The 20,300-nt window shown below is 41.9% G+C and overlaps 1 protein-coding gene and 1 long non-coding RNA gene across 8 annotated transcripts in view; one reads left to right on the top strand and one right to left on the bottom strand.

Annotated features, from left to right (window-relative positions):
• LOC135097080 (uncharacterized) overlaps window positions 1-9,459 on the bottom strand; it is a 46,118-nt gene extending 36,659 nt beyond the window's left edge. For 2 of the 7 annotated variants that reach the window (XM_063998849.1, XM_063998850.1), the window contains exons 1-2: window positions 6,282-7,548; window positions 4,785-4,866 (exon numbers count right to left, since the gene is read on the bottom strand). In XM_063998849.1, coding sequence (XP_063854919.1) covers window positions 4,785-4,866; window positions 6,282-6,323 — 124 coding nt within the window. In that variant the 5' untranslated portion in view covers window positions 6,324-7,548. Of the gene's footprint in view, window positions 1-4,784; window positions 4,867-6,281; window positions 7,549-8,388; window positions 8,569-8,803; window positions 9,299-9,416 lie in introns of those variants that run through there. The other 5 variants (XM_063998846.1, XM_063998847.1, XM_063998848.1 and 2 more) reach the window with 5 other exon arrangements.
• Window positions 9,460-9,910: 451 nt separating this feature from the next.
• On the top strand, window positions 9,911-10,797 carry LOC135097017 (uncharacterized). The gene is made up of 2 exons (XR_010265283.1): window positions 9,911-10,227; window positions 10,300-10,797. It is a non-coding gene; the product is annotated as an uncharacterized LOC135097017 (long non-coding RNA).
• The last annotated feature ends 9,503 nt before the right edge of the window (window positions 10,798-20,300 follow it).

The following is a 20,300-nucleotide window of genomic DNA, read 5'->3' as shown; positions in this document are numbered from 1 at the left end:
AGGCAAGGTGCAAGCATGGAGGCACAGTTTCGGAGAACAATAGGAGGGACCCCATCAGGTCCATAAGCCTTCCGAGGGTTTAGGCCAGCGAGGGCATGGAAAACATCATTGCGAAGAATTTTAATAGGTAGCATGAAGTAGTCAGAGGGTGGAGGAGAGGGAGGAACAAGCCCAGAATCGTCCAAGGTAGAGTTTTTAGCAAAGGTTTGAGCAAAGAGTTCAGCTTTAGAAATAGATGTGATAGCAGTGGTGCCATCTGGCTGAAGTAGAGGAGGGAAAGAAGAAGAAGCAAAGTTATTGGAGATATTTTTGGCTAGATGCCAGAAATCACGAGGGGAGTTAGATCTTGAAAGGTTTTGACATTTTCTGTTAATGAAGGAGTTTTTGGCTAGTTGGAGAACAGACTTGGCATGGTTCCGGGCAGAAATATAAAGTGCATGAGATTCTGGTGATGGAAGGCTTAAGTACCTTTTGTGGGCCACCTCTCTATCATGTATAGCACGAGAACAAGCTGTGTTAAACCAAGGTTTAGAAGGTTTAGGACGAGAAAAAGAGTGAGGAATGTACGCCTCCATGCCAGACACTATCACCTCTGTTATGCGCTCAGCACACAAAGACGGGTCTCTGACACGGAAGCAGTAGTCATTCCAAGGAAAATCAGCAAAATACCTCCTCAGGTCCCCCCAACTAGCAGAGGCAAAACGCCAGAGGCACCTTCGCTTAGGGGGATCCTGAGGAGGGATTGGAGTGATAGGACAAGATAAAGATATGAGATTGTGATCGGAGGAGCCCGACGGAGAAGAAAGGGTGACAGCATAAGCAGAAGGATTAGAGGTCAGGAAAAGGTCAAGAATGTTGGACGTATCTCCAAGACGGTCAGGAATACGAGTAGGGTGTTGCACCAATTGCTCTAGGTCATGAAGGATAGCAAAGTTGTAGGCTAGTTCACCAGGATGGTCAGTGAAGGGAGAGGAAAGCCAAAGCTGGTGGTGAACATTGAAGTCTCCAAGAATGGAGATCTCTGCAAAAGGGAAGAGGGTCAGAATGTGCTCCACTTTGGAAGTTAAGTAGTCAAAGAATTTCTTATAGTCAGAGGAGTTAGGAGAGAGGTATACAGCACAGATAAATTTAGTATGAGAGTGGTTCTGTAGTCGTAGCCAGATGGTGGAAAACTTGGAAGATTCAAGAGCGTGGGCACGAGAGCAGGTTAAGTCATTGCGCACATAAACGCAGCATCCAGCTTTGGATCGAAAATGAGGATAGAGAAAGTAGGAGGGAACAGAAAAGGGGCTACTGTCAGTTGCCTCAGACACCTGAGTTTCAGTGAGGAAAAGAAGATGAGGTTTAGAAGAGGAGAGGTGGTGTTATACAGATTGAAAATTAGATCTTAGACCGCGAATGTTGCAGAAGTTAATGAAGAAAAAGTTGAAGGGGGTGTCAAGACACTTGGGGTCGTCGACAGAAAGGCAGTCCGACCTGGGGACATTTATGGACCCCTCCCCAGATGGGGACTCCGAGGCTGGTGTAGGAGTTGCCATGATTTTAAAATTTTTGAGTGAAGGGTGTGTGTGTTATTAGGTGCTTGTAGTTTTGTGTGGAGGAAGAGAGTTGTCTTTAGAGGGCAGGCTGTGACTGCCCCCTTGTGTTGTGAGACACAAAGGGAAACGTTCAGTGAGGTCACAGCTGGGTTTAATGATAAGTTCACAGCACCCCCTGAACAGTGCTTTAGACCTCACTGGAAGTAATTATCGTTTCGGCAGGTGTCTACTGCCTCCTCCTGGCAGGTTACCAAGGATGACTTAGTGGTGGGGCATATGAGGCAAATGCAATGCTGCTAGAGTGAAGTACAATACTGTTTCCTTATGAGATAACACTGTGCATGAAATTTCATATAATTTTCAAATCAGTACAGTCCCCTCCACTTCCATGTTCATCACTTAGCACTGCCAATGTTGTGAACCACCTGCTTTCACTCATACCTCAGACAAATCTCATCAATCCCTCCATCACCCTCCCTCTTACTCATAACGAGTGGAACGTGTCTTAGATGTAAGTCGAATCAGGTGCAGTGGTTCACAGCAGACAATTCACACACAGGCAATGCTAAGTGATGAACATGGAAGTAGAGGGAACTGTACTTCAAGCTGGCTGAAGTTCTGGCTATTTCACATTCATATAATATATATGGAGATAACTAGTAATCATAAGGCAAAGTGTGCCATCATAATGAAGCAGCAACCTAATTGTGCACTGCTGTGCTAAACCCAATCATGTCATCTGCTCATTTCCATTAGTTATAGTCAAGATTTCCTTCTGTGGTAGGAAGACACATAAAGCAGCACACTCATTCTGCATTGTTGTGCAAAACCCAATCATGTCATCTGCTCATTTCTGTTGGTTATAGTCAAGATTCCCTTCTGTGGCAGGAAGATACAGCCTCACTGTACACTTTACAGCTACCTTGAAAAAAATACTGCTTCTTTTAGAAAAGGTAACTGAGAGGGGTGCAGTGAAAGGAGAGGGAATTTCTGTTCAGTATTTTTGTTTCTACAATAAGACAAGGCATGTTGTATGTCTTGACCTGGCTACCCTCTTCAAGGAGGATGCCAACCAGGTGGGAAGATATAGGTGATTAAGACCGTATGAAGTAGCCTGTTTTAAGCAGCTTAGGTTTGTAAGTTGCTGTGGATGGAAGAATATGTGCATGAATGAAAATTAGAATGAATGATGCAAGAAAGGTGTGGGGAAGACTGAAAACTGTATATATATGGATGTATTTTACCTCCAATAAATGCAAAGAAAACTTTTAGGATGGGGTATTAGTGGTGACTATATTTAATGAAACTGAAACATGAAACTCGGAAACCAAGGAGAGAGGGAAAATGAATGTCATTGAGATGAGATATCTGAAGAGTATGTCTGGAGTAACACATAAGGATTGAATAATGAGTCAGTTGTGAACAATGAAATGTGAAGGATAACTGATGTGGAAAGAGAATAGGCTGACTGAGTAGAGCAGAAAGTGTAATGACAATAACATGCCTTCCCTTTGGAGCATCAGAAAAACACTTGAAAAATATATCTGAAGGTGGGACAAATATTTCTACCATGAGGTATAAAGTGCAGTGCCTTGGACATCAGGACCATAAGCAATTCCAGTCCCAAACAATCTGAGGGGCTTTATACCTCCTATCACTAATGGTTTGGGCATGCTGAGAGGAAGAACAGGGCTAAGTGGTGAGGATGTGTGAGGTGTAAGGCTGAGAAGAGAACCAGAAATGAAATGGACAGATGGTGTGAAGAGCATCATATGTAAGAGGGATATCTGTGAAACAAAGAAGAGGTCATGTTTATTAGTGATGAATGGAGAACTGTCATGAATGCACAAACAGATGCTGCATTAAGGATCAGATCAAGAGAAGGATCTTTTCACCACATATCACTCCAGAATGTTACACTCAGACTATGGATATGAAGCCACTGAAAGTGGATACTTTCTTTAATGTCTCCCATACAGAGGCTACAGCTCTCCTTACAACAAAGAAGAATCAAATGTCTCCAGCAGTTCACCATGAGAAAGCAAAGAAGAGAATGAGGAAGTAGATTTTAATGTAGTGATGGAAGGAGTACCAGACTTGAAATTGGCTCATTCTATCAGGAGTAAGGAACAAGCCAGGAGCAGCCAATTTCAGCATCAAACCAAGCCAATCCTCCCTTTCCAAAATACTAAGTTAAGATCAACCTTGTCATCTGCATCTGCCAAGCAGCACAGACTTCACTCTTTCTGCAGGACTCTGAATCATGAATCATTAATGAAAGCAAGAGAGAGAGAGAGAGAGAGAGAGAGAGAGAGAGAGAGAGAGAGAGAGAGAGAGAGAGAGAGAGAGAGAGAGAGAGAGAGAGAGAGAGAGAGAGAGAGAGAGTTAGCTAGCTTATGCCTTGATCCAAACCTTCAACACCAAGATATCCAAGAGTATGGAGCATTACCAATATCTTCAGCAGATTGTCAATGTGCCTGAGACACTAGAAGAGGTATTTATGAAGAAATCTAAGCATTAATAGGTGAACTGACATTCCACGAGACCATACCATACTCATTCTGATTAAAAGACCCTGCAACTGTGCATCACAGACATAAACAGGCATTCATGAGCATACATTTGAGGTCAAGGTAAAATTGGGAGCACAAGTTATAGCTGCACATGACCTCATCTCTGTGTACACCACTGAAACTGAGATGGATTATATCCCTTACCCAAGGGCACAGAGGTAAGGGATATTCAATTTTCCATAGTTTACCTTCCCCATGCTTCCCCAGGTAGTCTTTACCAACCAATCCAAAGGATGACAAATGGGTGAACTATGCATCAACTGCCCCAGCCCAGATTCAAATCAGGGCCCACAGATTCGTAGTCAAGTACACGACCCACTTTATCATGGAGGCACAGTGTCAGCTAATATATGAATAGCTACACAATGAATGCATCCTTTTTTTTTCTCTCTCTAAGATGGTAAAACTTCAGTCAACATGAGATGCTACTGTTGCAGAAATGGCCAGGTCTTTATAACTGGCCAATTGTGAGCATTTACTTAGCTAAGACAATATTAAATTGTTAGATAGTACATCATATTCTTGTCTCTCTACATAAAAGAACATTAGTCAGCTTAAGGCACCACTATCACAGAAATGGCAACCTCTTAAAAATAAATGAAAGAATGCACACTAGTTTTCACCAATGCTAATTAAGTATTGATGACTAAAGCTAATGATCCCCAAAGCTTACCTGTCTCAGAGTCCACAGTAAAGCCCAGTTGTAGCCAGAGGTTGTCCTCGGGTGTCTCATCAATGGTGGTGTCACTCTTGGGCTGAAAATATTAAATAATCTTAGTGAAACAGAACACAATGAAACAGAATAAAATACCTAATCTGCAATCCATACATTGCAAATTTTGTTTGAGTATTGTGAGTCTCACAAATTTGACAGGACATATGAAAATAAGTAAAACAGAACACAGTAAGACAGAATAGAATGCCTGATCTCTAATCCATAGATTAAATAAATAAAACAACAGAGTAAGACAGAACAGAATGCCTGATCTCCAATCCACAGATTATATAAGTAAAACAGAACACAGTAAGACAGAACAGAATGCCTCCAATCTCCAATCTCCAATCCAGAGATTAGAGGTTTTGTTTAAGTATTGCAAGTTTTGTGAATTTGTGGATGATATAAAAATATTAAACAATCTCAGTAAAACAAAACAAAAAATACCAAAGTATTCACACTATACAAGTGTTGTCTGAACATTGCAAGGTTAATGAATTTGACAGGAAGGAATGAAGGACATGAAAATATTAAACAACCTCAGTCAAATAACACAATTAAATAAAATAAATTACCTAATCTCTAATAAAGCCAATAAAAAGGTTTGTTAATGGATGAATGACATGAAAATATTAAACATCCTCAGTAAAATAACACAATTAAACAATAAATGACCTAATTTCTAATAAGCCCAATAAAAAGTTTAGTTTGAGCAATGCAAGTCTCATGCATTAGAAAGGAGGGACTGTAGAACATAAGATGGAGAGAATGATATAGGGAAAATAATGAAATAAGCTCAAGGAAGGCCTTATAGTGGCATAAGTGAAACACCTTTCTTAGCTCTTGGGTTCTGAGTCACTAACTCTGGCAAGTGCCGCAATTCTGCCCCCTTTATGTGCCCTCCGTCATATTCATACGGGTACCTACAGTCAATAATTCTGTAGGAGGCAAGTTTATCATTGTACTTGCCCTCAATAACATCAGCTAGAGTATGAACATTTATAGACTGAAGGTCTGGGTGTTTCCCAATCTCAAGGATAGGAAGCAACAGAGCCTTGGAGAAGTCACCAGTGAGATTCTCTTCACGTTTATAACTTTTGTTTAAAGCCTTCATTATAGAGACATGAGTTTCCGAGTGGCAACAATTCATCTCTGGGTCAGAGGATGACCTGAGTGGATCCAGTTTCCTGAGTTTGGTCTCCACAGTACTGGCACCCATTTCTGAATGTGATCGTTCTATGGGATAAATGTGCCCACAGTTGGAACCATGGTTGTCTGGCGATAAGCTGATTGAAAATTCAGTTGAGTCAAAGAGGCTGGACCGAGGCGTGTCACAAGTACTGGAGGAGAGTGAGAGTCATCGGCATGGAATGCCAGAGAGGGTGGTGTAGTGTGGGGACACAGCCAGGTTAGACTTGGGTGAGAAGTTATCATCACTGAACTGAAATGACTTACACTCCCTTCCCTGCAGCACATTGTCATACAAGTCTTGGGCATTCATGGTAGTAGTGTTTCTTCTTTGCTTGTGCAGCTGTGCTTCTTTACCTAATCAGGTGTTCAGATCCAGTAATTCACTTCTGTCCGAGTTCTGCAAGTTCTTGCTGTACATTCTTGTCCCTTGAAAGCAACATTGCAATTAAAACTAACATAACAAAAGTAACAAAACATATTTGTACAAGAGTTGAATAAAATCATGATTTAAAACAAATAAAATAAAAAATCTATTTACTTGATTTACATCAGATTTTTTATATAAAGCAAAGCAAAGTTTTCTAAGGAGATTGTTGTTTCATTTTGAGCTGCCTGATCCAGCCCAGCTCAACTATAACACTCTTCAAACACTAATATCTCTTCAACAACATAGCCGATTGTAACAAAATTTGCACCATATGACAACACAACTCTATCAATTTTATATGATATAGCTTTCATCTCTTCTATTGGCTGAAGTCAAAGGGTAACTTGTAAAAAGTAGAAGTGTGTCAAAATTGGGATTTTGTAAACCAAACTTCAGTTTTTGCAGGTTTTCATCAACTTTTGTTTGTCTCAACAAAAGTGGACACCAATAAACACAAAATGAAATTTCCTATCCAACAGTACATAGCACAACCATTCGACTCTTGCAATGTTTTTTGCTAGAGTGATCTGAATATTAGTCAAGTGCACAATCTGCAGGGTGCTTCCACTGTTTCATTACTGACAGCTTCGCTCGTCAATCGCCTTCCAGGCACTTTACTGGTTTAACCCTTATAGGGTGGATGGTGTCTATAGTTGATGCAATGTAGAGGCAGGTGGCTTCTATAGTTGACCTATAATTTCAAATTTCAAATTTTCCAAAGTTCACGGTGGCAGAAGATTGAAGAGGAAGAATTGATAAGTGTGATGCTATTACATGTTAAGTAGTTGGTCAAAGCAGAGTTGAGAAATTGATGGAACATGACCTATTTTCACTGAATTGTGAAAACCAGCCCAGGTTGGAGGGGTGTCCATGAGGAATGTTCCTGTCCTTTAGGGGTTTAGGGGTTGTTCCAGTAACTATTTGTTTCAGTCTTATGAGGCCATTTTCTTGTATCAAACTTGGCCAGTGTTAAATGAAACTGTACTTTAATATACATTACCCAAGAGGAGTTTTTCACATAAAAATCATAGCTTAATCAGATCTGTTAGGTTAAAGTAACTATACATAAATACAAAGAAAAAGAAGTGGAACTCCAATCAAACATAAAAGTACAGTAAAAAAAAAAAAAAAAAAAAAAAAAAAATATATATATATATATATATATATATATATATATATATATATATATATATATATATATATATATATATATATATATATATCATTAGATATTTGACCCAATGTAACATTTCAATAATTTTGAGTACAGTATATTTAATTTTGATTTAAATAATTATTTTTTACTATAATTTAAATAAACTTAAATAATTTGACTTAAATCAAACCTACCCTGTCATGCACGTCAAAACAAATTTTTCCTGCCATCACCTAAGTGAATAATGTAGTTATTGTCAGTAACAGCCCCCCAAAAATAAGAGGAGATGCAGGACCAAGGAAATATGTATATACAAGGTGCCCTAATCACATCCTAGCTTAGCTTCCTCTTGTCCCTTCTGCTCCCCTCCCTTGCCTTACCCTCCCACCTCTGTCCTCCCATGCTGTGTGATCAATCAGGCTAACAAACTCCACCCATGCAATACAATGGTGCATAAGTGGACACAATGCCACTCAAAGGATGGACTCATAAATCTCATGAAGTATAATGACAGGTTTAGTGAAATTTCATGTACTACAGGGAGTGTGTCAGTGCACTGAGCTGTTCATCTGCATTCACCTGTCACACCACGAACCACACAACAGTCACACCACACCACACACCACACAACCTGTCACACCACGACGTACCACACCCCACAATACCTCAGCCACACCAAACCTGAAGCAAGTCTAGGCCTCACCACACCACACGCCACACTACACATAAACCCACAACACCTTAGTCACACCACACCACACTTACACCAGATCTCGGCCCCACTATACCTCAGTACACCACCACACCACACACCACCACGACAAGCACACATCAAACAACACCTGACCACAGCACACCACGGAGGACACCACACTTCGCTTCAACCAAGCCACGTCAGTCTCAGTAATCCTACGCTGCAGACTCATTCCTCACTCAGCTTTACCCAAGCTACTTAACAAGATGACCAGCATGACGCACTGACACACGAAAATCAAAGTATATAAGAGTCGTATAACACTAATCATCTCTGGTTATGACGAGAGAACGGCCGCGTGGATCAACTCTGTCCTCTCATAACATTAGCAAGTGTTCCCGAAATATTTCCTGTCAAGGGATACTTATCAAAACTATCAAGCGCTTATCTATCATTGTGGTAATCTACGACAACAGCTCATTGAAACTTAGAAAGATTAATTATATCACCGGCAGCAGCTCCTTCCCACATCTCTTTTTGGCCAATAATCAGTTTTCTTTCATCCTCCCTAACTGACTGGCGATCAGTTTAAGGCCCCGAGCACACTAGCGACTTTGTAGAGCCACAAGTGGCTGCGTTTTGTGGCGGGGATATTTTCTCCCATAGGTTCCCATTGTTTTCAAGCTTTGTCGATCACACTTGTGTCTGTGGCTCGCGACTGTGGCAAGCTGTCGCTCGTCCCCGCCACAAACAGCGCATTTTGTGGCGGCGTTTTGTGGCTGGCTGAGAGCACACTAGCGACCTCTGGCGACCACATGTGGCTGCTAATCAGTGATGCAGGAAACTTCGTAGAAGTGAGGTGTGGCGACCAAATGTGGCCGGGTATTCAAAACATAACCACATGTGGTCGTCACATGTGGTCGCAACTTGTGGCTCTAAAAAGTGGCTAGTGTGCTCTGGCCCGCCACTTTGCGCGGCCACTTGTGGCGCCACAGAGTGGCTAGTGTGCTCGGGGCCTAAGTCTTATCTACCATAACTACGACCTACGACAACAGCAAGCTTATTAAAACATGAAAAATAAAAATAAAAATAAAAATAAAAATAAGCAGCTACAGCTCTTACCCGTCCTCTCATTCTCTCTGTGGCAAAGAAAGTTTGACGTTCTCCAAACGTCTTTCATTGAATATTTAAAAACAATATACCCATGGGATCAGTAAAAAACTATCCACCTCCTACTATATTGACGAATATGTAAAAAAAATTAAATACATAATGTGATGAGTTAATAATAAGGGCCTAAAGCTTCAATAGAACAAAGTCAAATGAACGATTAAATTTAAATTATGAAGTGACTCAATCCTTATGTGTTTCATATCTTTAAGTAATGGTTCAAAACTATGAATTATAGTTCTTTTTTTGAGACTGAAATTAATCCATCACTATTTTTTTTCTCTCTCTCTCTCTCTCTCTCTCTCTCTCTCTCTCTCTCTCTCTCTCTCTCTCTCTCTCTCTCTCTCTAAGTATTCAGGCCAACATCGTAGATAATTCTAAATGAACTAACAAATAAATAAACCATTATAACCATACCAGGCTGTGACTACCCCCTTGTGTTGTGAGACACAAAGGGAAACGTTCAGTGAGGTCACAGCTGGGTTTAATGATAAGTTCACAGCACCCCCTGAACAGTGCTTTAGACCTCACTGGGAGTAATTATCGTTTCGGCAGGTGTCTACTGCCTCCTCCTCCATATATTATATATATGTAAGAAGTTGAAGTGGGCGCGCCTGCGAGAGGCTCACAGACTAGTCAGCGAGTCCCGCCAAAACGAGTCTTAAGGCCCTGGAGGTTTGTTGTTGTGGGAATTTTGGCGGGAGAGGCGAGCGAGAGAGAGACAGGGTGCAGAGTAGTGGTGGATTTGCCATTTGATTTGCAGGTATGTTATTGGGATTTGTTGTATTCTTTCATGGTGAAACAGTGTACATTGGGGGACATTATTGGGAGATAGGGTGGTGATTTGTACGCTTGGTTGGCAGGAGTTTGGTCTTGGCAGTGTGCTGTGGGACGTCAGTGAGGTGGCACCGTAGCAGATACTGTGAACTAGGAGGCTGCAGTGAGGAACTTGCTGTCCCTGGCTGCTATGGTGTTAGTACCGCCGTGCATGGAGGAAGAGCTGCAGTACTTCAGGGTAGTGGTAGTGGCGTACCTTCAGCGCGTTGGGTCGGTGTGCGGTTGGGCCAATAGGGTGTGAGGGTCCTGGGGGTACTGGTTAGGGTGGGACTGTCAGTGGCATATAACATTTCTTGTGTTGGTGCGTGAAGTGTTTATTTCTCCTGTTTATTTGTATGTGGATTTACCCATTTTCTCATGGGATCAGGTATTTTGGAGTGCCAGCAGTGTGGCCTCTAAGAGTGTTAAGCACTCATATTTTATTTGTGTTTTCTTTATTATGTACTCATTTGTGTTTTCTTTATTATGTATTCAATCATTAAATTTTTAAATTGTGGCCCAGGTTTCTGTGAACCTAAGCAGGAGGTTTAAATTAATCAGTGGGTTCTTGTGGTGAGTGCTTGGTGAGCCTAATTAAGGTAGGTTAACTGTGCCCTAGTTTTGCACTCATTACATATATATATATATATATATATATATATATATATATATATATATATATATATATATATATATATATATATATATATGGAGGAGGAGGCAGTAGACACCTGCCGAAACGATAATTACTCCCAGTGAGGTCTAAAGCACTGTTCAGGGGGTGCTGTGAACTTATCATTAAACCCAGCTGTGACCTCACTGAACGTTTCCCTTTGTGTCTCACAACACAAGGGGGTAGTCACAGCCTGCCCTCTAAAGACAACTCTCTTCCTCCACACAAAACTACAAGCACCTAATAACACACACACCCTTCACTCAAAAAATTTTAAAATCATGGCGACTCCTACACCAGCCTCGGAGTCCCCATCTGGGGAGGGGACCATAAATGTCCCCAGGTCGGACTGCCTTTCCTCCGGACTGACTTTGCTATCCTCCATGACCTAGAGCAATTGGTGCAATACCCTACTCGTATTCCTGACCGTCTTGGAGATACGCCCAACATTCTTGACCTTTTCCTGACCTCTAATCCTTCTGCTTATGCTGTCACCCTTTCTTCTCCATTGGGCTCCTCCGATCACAATCTCATATCTTTATCTTGTCCTATCACTCCAATCCCTCCTCAGGATCCTCCTAAGCGAAGGTGCCTCTGGCGTTTTGCCTCTGCTAGTTGGGGGGACCTGAGGCGGTATTTTGCTGATTTTCCTTGGAATGACTACTGCTTCCGTGTCAGAAACCCGTCTTTGTGTGCTGAGCGCATAACAGAGGTGATAGTGTCTGGCATGGAGGCGTACATTCCTCACTCTTTTTCTCGTCCTAAACCTTCTAAACCTTGGTTTAACACAGCTTGTTCTCGTGCTATACATGATAGAGAGGTGGCCCACAAAAGGTACTTAAGCCTTCCTTCACCAGAATCTCATGCACTTTATATTTCTGCCCGGAACCATGCCAAGTCTGTTCTCCAACTAGCCAAAAACTCCTTCATTAACAGAAAATGTCAAAACCTTTCAAGATCTAACTCCCTTCGTGATTTCTGGCATCTAGCCAAAAATATTTCCAATAACTTTACTTCTTCTTCTTTCCCTCCTCTACTTCAACCAGATGGCACCACTGCTATCACATCTATTTCTAAAGCTGAACTCTTTGCTCAAACCTTTGCTAAAAACTCTACCTTGGACGATTCTGGGCTTGTTCCTCCCTCTCCTCCACCCTCTGACTACTTCATGCCTCGTATTAAAATTCTTCGTAATGATGTTTTCCATGCCCTCGCTGGCCTAAACCCTCAGAAGGCTTATGGACCTGATGGGTTCCCTCCTATTGTTCTCCGAAACTGTGCCTCCGTGCTTGCACCTTGCCTAGTCAAACTCTATCAGCTCTGTCTGTCAACATCTACCTTTCCTTCTTGCTGGAAGTTTGCCTACATTCAACCTGTTCCTAAAAAGGGTGACCGCTCTAATCCCTCAAACTACCGTCCTATTGCTTTAATTTCCTGCTTATCTAAAGTTTTTGAATCTATCCTCAACAGGAAGATTCTTAAACATCTATCACTTCACAACCTTCTATCTGATCGCCAGTATGGGTTCCGTCAAGGCCGCTCTACTGGTGATCTTCTGGCTTTCCTTACTGAGTCTTGGTCATCCTCTTTTAGAGACTTTGGTGAAACTTTTGCTGTTGCCTTGGACATATCAAAAGCCTTTGATAGAGTCTGGCACAAAGCTTTGATTTCCAAACTACCCTCCTACGGTTTCTATCCTTCTCTCTGTAACTTCATCTCAAGTTTCCTTTCTGACCGTTCTATTGCTGCTGTGGTAGACGGTCACTGTTCTTCTCCTAAATCTATTAACAGTGGTGTTCCTCAGGGTTCTGTCCTGTCACCCACTCTCTTCTTATTATTCATTAATGATCTTCTAAACCAAACTTCTTGTCCTATCCACTCCTATGCTGATGATACCACCCTGCACTTTTCCACGTCTTTTCATAGACGTCCAACCCTTCAGGAGGTAAACATATCACGCAGGGAAGCCACAGAACGCCTGACTTCTGATCTTTCTAAAATTTCTGATTGGGGCAGAGCAAACTTGGTATTGTTCAATGCCTCAAAAACTCAATTCCTCCATCTATCAACTCGACACAATCTTCCAGACAACTATCCCCTCTTCTTCAATGACACTCAACTGTCCCCCTCTTCTACACTGAACATCCTCGGTCTGTCCTTTACTTATAATCTGAACTGGAAACTTCACATCTCATCTCTAGCTAAAACAGCTTCTATGAAGTTAGGTGTTCTGAGACGTCTCCGCCAGTTTTTCTCACCCCCCCAGCTACTAACTCTGTACAAGGGCCTTATCCGTCCATGTATGGAGTATGCTTCACATGTCTGGGGGTGTTCCACTCATACTGCTGTTGTAGACAGGGTGGAATCAAAAGCTTTTCGTCTCATCAACTCCTCTCCTCTAACTGACTGTCTTCAGCCTCTCTCTCACCGCCGCAATGTTGCATCTCTTGCTGTCTTCTACCGCTATTTTCATGCTAACTGCTCTTCTGATCTTGCTAACTGCATGCCTCCCCTCCTTCCGCGGCCTCGCTGCACAAGACTTTCTTCTTTCTCTCACTCCTATTCTGTCCACCTCTCTAACGCAAGAGTTAACCAGTATTCTCAATCATTCATCCCTTTCTCTGGTAAACTCTGGAACTCCTTGTCTGCTTCTGTATTTCCACCTTCCTATGACTTGAATTCCTTCAAGAGGGAGGTTTCAAGACACTTATCCACCAATTTTTGACCACTGCTTTGACCCTTTTAGGGACTGGCATTTCAGTGGGCATTTTTTTTATTAGATTTTTGTTGCCCTTGGCCAGTATCCTTCCTACATAAAAAAAAAAAAAAAAAAAAAAAAAAAAAAAAATATATATATATATATATATATATATATATATATATATATATATATATATATATATATATATATATATATATATATATATATATATATATATATATATATATATATATATCAACAAGTATAACAAATTAAAACCACTTGTTTTTCAGCCAAACCTATAAGGCAGAAAACTGTACCAGGAACACGTTTATAAAGAATAAACTCTTACCAGAACACATTTTGAAGGAATAAAATCGTACCCCAGAACCAGACGCCAGCGGAGGAACAACATTATAAAATATACACCTCAGTTTGCCTTCGTAAGCTATTGCCGGAGCGCGAGTTTGTTTTCAAGTGTTGTACACAAAGTCACTGACCCAGATAGTTGAGAGCTGGGGGAGTTTTAACTAGAAGCAAACATCACACACACACACACACACACTCCCTCCCTTAGTACCTATCCTGCCAGCCCACGATAAAACAGTATATCAAAACAACACACACACACACACACACACACACACTGAAAACATACTCGTACTCTGGGAAGTGAAACCAAAGCAATTTTAAGAGAGAGAGAGAGAGAGAGAGAGAGAGAGAGAGAGAGAGAGAGAGAGAGAGAGAGAGAGAGAGAGAGAGATCTGCCCTGCGTCACACACACACACACACACACACACACATTCAGTTGGATAGTTTTATTTTCCTATATTGAGTAAAAGAGCTCTCTCTCTCTCTCTCTCTCTCTCTCTCTCTCTCTCTCTCTCTCTCTCTCTCTCTCTCTCTCTCTCTCTGTGTGTGTGTGTGTGTACGGGAAGAAGAGAGGGAAGGAAGGGAAGATGAAAGATGGTGAGTGATGAAGGAGGAATGAGGGAGAGAAGAATGATAGTAAGGAGGGAAGAAAGGAGGAAAAGGAAGAGAGAGAGAGAGAGAGAGAGAGAGAGAGAGAGAGAGAGAGAGAGAGAGAGAGCAGTAATAATATATGCATCAGTAATTACTCAACTAAGATACACATTCATAAAGTAAACACACACACACACACACACACACACACACACACACACACACACACATACACAAACACACCTGGCATCCCCTCAGGGGACAACTAAGCCTCTACTCTCTCCTCTTGCGGCCGTATCTTCGCCCTCACATTCCCCTCACAACATTCCCGCACCGAGAGAGAGAGTTTCACCTCCCCTCATAGCGACACATTAGGTAAAAATTTCCTCTCATTTCCCTTTTTACATTCTTAGAAACTCTACACTCCATTGACGCCATGCTAGTTCTAATATTTCCTTTATATATATATATATATATATTTTTTTTTTTATCCCTTCACGGTTTCCCTTCATATATATTTTCCCCACAACTATCTTACATCCATTAAAAGTTCCAAGCGCGGTGTTTTTTTTTCCCCTTCCTGGCAACATTCCGTGGTGTAATGGATCCGGCCTTTCCCTTCCAGCCCCTTCCAGCCCCTTCCAGTCCCCTTCTAGTCCCCTTCCTTTTCCCCTTCCCTTCTCTGCCTCATCCTTGTAACTCTGCATCGCCACTTCCACCAGCACCACCAGCACCACCACCACCTCAATTTACCTGTTCTCATTTCGTTACATCAGTTTGCTCTTTCTTACAATGTGTAGTGGTGCTTTGTGTGTTTTATCTCATTTCAGTGTTGCTATTTGTGTTATTTTCACTTTCTTCTGTGTTATTTTATCTTTCTTCTATCTATCTATCTATCTCTCTATCTATCTATCTGTTCATTCCTTCACTGCTTTCTTGCACATCTTTCCTATTAATCAATCTGTGCAAAGTGTTCCGTTTATTTCATCCTTATTTCACGCTCCTTATTGCTTCCCTCACTCCTGCTGGTATCTTCCCCTTCAACGCTCTCTTTCTCTCAGCCTCCGCTAAGCTTCTCTCTACCACCTGTTTCTTATTAATCTTACTTTTTCCTCCCACTAAGGGCGGTGCGAGGCGAGATCTGCCAAGCGGGATGCTAAGTGTAGCTGTAAAATAGCGTGCACTTACTTAGATATTGGTGTTCGCATGATTTTCCTCGTGTATACTCGTATAAAAGGAGGTATTTGGTTTAAAAGTGTGTGTGTGTGTGTGTGTGTGTGTGTGTGTGTGTGTGTGTGTGTGTGTGTGCGTTTACTTTTCCGGCGAATGAGATATAAAATTAAGTCTGACAAAATATCGTAAGAAAAGGAATTTAAATTATGAATTCAATAAATAGAGAGAGAGAGAGAGAGAGAGAGAGAAACACTACATGCTCCCTTCACCGCCACAACACTCAACACCACACCGCTAAACACTTCACTCACCACGACAACAGCACCGTTTCGTCTCACTCCGCCCATCACCTTCCCTATCTCCTTTCCTTCCCTCCTTCCTCCTCAGAGTGAAGAGGGGAGAAAGAAAAACCAAAAACACTCATCTCCCCTCTGAGATCTAAGACGAGAAGACCCACCATACCACAATACCTCGCCTCACTTTCCCTCTCCTTCCATCGTATTCTTAAACACTTCTGCACCGTGCCTCTACTACATTCAAAAGACTCTAGTTGATGTTACACGAGTTTTTAACAGCATTTCTACGGTTCTAGTGGCAAATTAATGAGATTTCTACGTCATTAACAGCAGAAACTGGAGAAACACTCTTGAGAACCTAGCTAATCATTTCAGTGGCCTTTGAAAATAGACAAGATGAGAGAGGAAAGCGTTCAGAATAAGGACAATTTCTCTCTCTCTCTCTCTCTCTCTCTCTCTCTCTCTCTCTCTCTCTCTCTCTCTCTCTCTCTCTCTGCCTCCCTCCAGCTACTGCCATCCCAAGCTGCTGTGAATATTACCGCCGCCGCTAATAGTGTTCAGGGCAGACTCAAGGGATTGGATTTCCGCTTCCAGATTCCGGTTTTTTCTTGTAGGAGGAGAACGAGGGCATCTGTGGGAGGCGGCGGCAGCGGCGGTGAAGGAGGCGGAGGAGGAGGAGAAGGAATATAAATGGATGCAAAAATACTGGTAAGTGAAAAAAAAAAAAAAAAAAAAAAAAAAAAAAAAAAAAAAATATATATATATATATATATATATATATATATATATATATATATATATATATATATATATATATATATATATGTATATATATATATATATATATATATATATATATATATATATATATATATATATATATATATATATATATATATATATATATATATATATATATATATAAGTAAAAGAGCAAAAATAACAATAGATCTGTTGCTGAGAGATTAAATTCTGAAATGGATCTACTGATGGGAGGGATGTGGTGTCGTGCTGGCGTGGGGGGAGAGGAGACCATGGGGAAGACGAAGATAAAGGCTATAAAGACGGCTAAGAAGACGAAGACGAAGACGAAGGCTAAGAAGAACAACAACAACGAAGACAACAACAACAATAACAACAAAGCAACACGAACGAGAAAAGAAAAAAACAAGAACAAGAAACAAAAAGAACAAGAAAAACAAGAAGAACAAGAATAAAAACAAGGAGGAGGAGGAGGAGGAGGAGGAAGAGGACGACGAGAAGGAGGAGGAGGAGGAGACGTTTGTTTATCTAGGAGCAGTGAGGAGTTGGGAAATAGTAAGGGGCGGGAGGGAGAGGAGTAGGGGGGGCTGGGAGAAGAGGTTACATCACACTGCCTTTCCTTGAGGTAGTGCTAACAACTGGTCAATAGAGTCAATCTGTGTTAACTCTCTCTCTCTCTCTCTCTCTCTCTCTCTCTCTCTCTCTCTCTCTCTCTCTCTCTCTCTCTCTCTCTCTCTCTCTCTCTCTCTCTCTACCACTACCGCCACCACCTCCTTCTCTTCTTCTCTACTGTATTATTCAGCCTTTTTTTTTCTCCCTCTTTTTCCTCTTCCTTTCCACCTTACTTTTTCTCCTCCTCCTTCTCCTCCTCCTCCTCTACCAGATGCCTTCCTGTTGGGGATGTTCCTCTCTTTCTATCACCTTTATCTCTCTCTCTCTCTCTCTCTCTCTCTCTCTCTCTCTCTCTCTCTCTCTCTCTCTCTCTCTCTCTCTCTCTCTCCTTCACAAGTTTTCAGTGATAACAGTTTCCCTCCCTCGAGATACTGAGGGCGAGACATTGACACCGACAGACACACACACACACACACACACACGCACACACACACACACACACACACACACACACACACACACACACACATACAGAAAGGACCAAATTTTTCCTTCAAGAGAGAAAACTCTACTCTAATTTCTCTCTCTCTCTCTCTCTCTCTCTCTCTCTCTCTCTCTCTCTCTCTCTCTCTCTCTGACACCATAATAATGTGATAATTCTACAGACGGACCGGATGTCTATCACACACATTTCCCTCACGTCTGCGTCTTAATATAGAGAGGACGTGTCGGGGGCAGACCAGAGGAGGCATTAGCATTAGAAGAGGTTGTGGTGACGGCACGTAGGTTAGCTTATGTTAGGTAGTAGTAGTAGTAGTAGTAGTAGTAGTAGGAGATAGTAACATTATTAAAGAACAAATAGCAGCTCTTCCTTTGTGTGTGTGTGTGTGTGTTTGTGTGTGTGTGTGTGTGTGTGTGTGTGTGTGTGTGTGTTTACGAGGCAGCCTGTGATAAATAAATCTATCTAATCTAAAGTGAGATATAGGATAGCGAAGAGGGAGGTAGAGGAGGAGGAGGAGGAGGAGGAGGAGGAGGAGGAGGAAAAGGATATGGAAGAAGAAGTAGTAGTAGAAGAAGAAAATGAGTATGAATCGTATTTGTTGGAAAAAGAAGATAACAACAACAACAACAACAACAACAACAACAACAACAACAACAATAAGACATCCTGCCATTACAGTCGTACCCTCAGTGCCTGGCCACACAGAGCCCCTGCAGGAGAACACACAGCGCCTGGCGAGGGAGGCTGGCTGGTGGCGCCTCCCGACTGCACACTCGCGGGGCAATGAGAACACTTCTTGCCTCCTCGCCGCTACTCTCTTATCCTACCGCGCCTAACCTCTCCCTGTCTCCCTCTGTCATCCTCTCCCTGTCTCCCTCCCTCCTTGCCTGCGTGTTGTGGCTTCTCTCGTGTCCCAGAAGGCAGATATTGAGGTATTTTCATTTCTACGTTTGAGTGAGCATCTTTCATTCATGTGGCAAAAATTCATGTTATTTTCTACCTTCGTTTTCTTTTCAGCTTCTTGTGTTGTGTTGGTTTGCCAGTATTAAAAAGGTAGATTTTTTTTTGTTTTGTTTTTGAGCGACGCATATCTCATAGACAGACAATCACTGTTTAAATTTTTGTTCCTTTCTACGAGTCCATTGTCTGTTGAGAGGGATTGCCACGTGTGGGTATGACGGCTTCCTGTAGCTTCCCTTGCTTTCTTATGGTCGTATGTTGTTATCTCTAAGTATATTTTCTTGTGTTATCCTCTACAGAATACCTTTACCTTACATTCTATTTCTGCTGTCCGTAATCTCTTTATCTCTTTAGGTTTCTCGTCATACAATTACAGGATAAAAATTCCACAGTTTTTGTTTCCATCTCAATTCTATCTATTTATGCAGACCTTGCCTTGCACCCTCTCTCTCTCTCTCTCTCTCTCTCTCTCTCTCTCTCTCTCTCTCTCTCTCTCTCTTTCGAATTAACCAACACACCATCAGACAGCTTCTTGAGACATTAGAAGTAAGGTGAAGCAAGGAATACAGCACAGGAAGAGGAGAACAGAGAGAGAAATAGAACCAGTGACTTATAACACATATTTGCTTTCAGTGTTTATTCCTTGTAACACTAGTGAGGGGTAGGGGTGGTGGTGCTGGTGGTGATGGTGGCAATAAGCGTGATGATGGTTCAATCCTCCAAGCATTAATTACAGCGGCGCGGCGATCATGTTACCGATAGCTTTTATAGCCGTGGGGAATATTAAGCTTATTAAGGGTGGTGGTGGTGGTGGTGGTAGAGAGAGAGAGAGAGAGAGAGAGGGGGGGGGGACACGTATTCACTAGTATAACCATCCCATCATCCTCAAAGCTACATCTCACCTCTCAAAGCTCTTTATTCCACTCCCCCACACTCCTCTACCACACACATCTTTCCCTCTCATCCACTCTTCACTCACGAACCTACATCACTACCTTCCCTTCCTTAAATCTACACAAACTGCTGCCTGACACGAACACCGGAACTCGCAAACACTCTTAAGACTTTCCACAATCTAAGCTTAGTAAAACAACGCGACTGACTGACACAGGGTAAACACAAGACAGCAAAGGTGTCAGATATAAACCCAAACTAAGAGCCAACACGACAAACTTGCTCAATTTTGCCCTAGCCTTGCGTAATTCAGTACTCCCTCTAGTCTAGTCTAGTACTCTCCCTCTAGTCCCAAGACGGTGGAGGCAATTAAAAGTCCCACATCACACAAAACTCGTGAAATTCTGGAGACGAAACACTTCCAACAAGCATCCCTCGCTCCCTCATTACAAGAGGCTTAGCGGACACGAACAGATGCACAAAC

This window comes from Scylla paramamosain, unplaced genomic scaffold (assembly GCF_035594125.1).
Source record: "Scylla paramamosain isolate STU-SP2022 unplaced genomic scaffold, ASM3559412v1 Contig11, whole genome shotgun sequence".
Lineage (NCBI taxonomy): Eukaryota > Metazoa > Arthropoda > Malacostraca > Decapoda > Portunidae > Scylla > Scylla paramamosain.
This window is presented reverse-complemented; position numbering and strand designations above follow the sequence as displayed.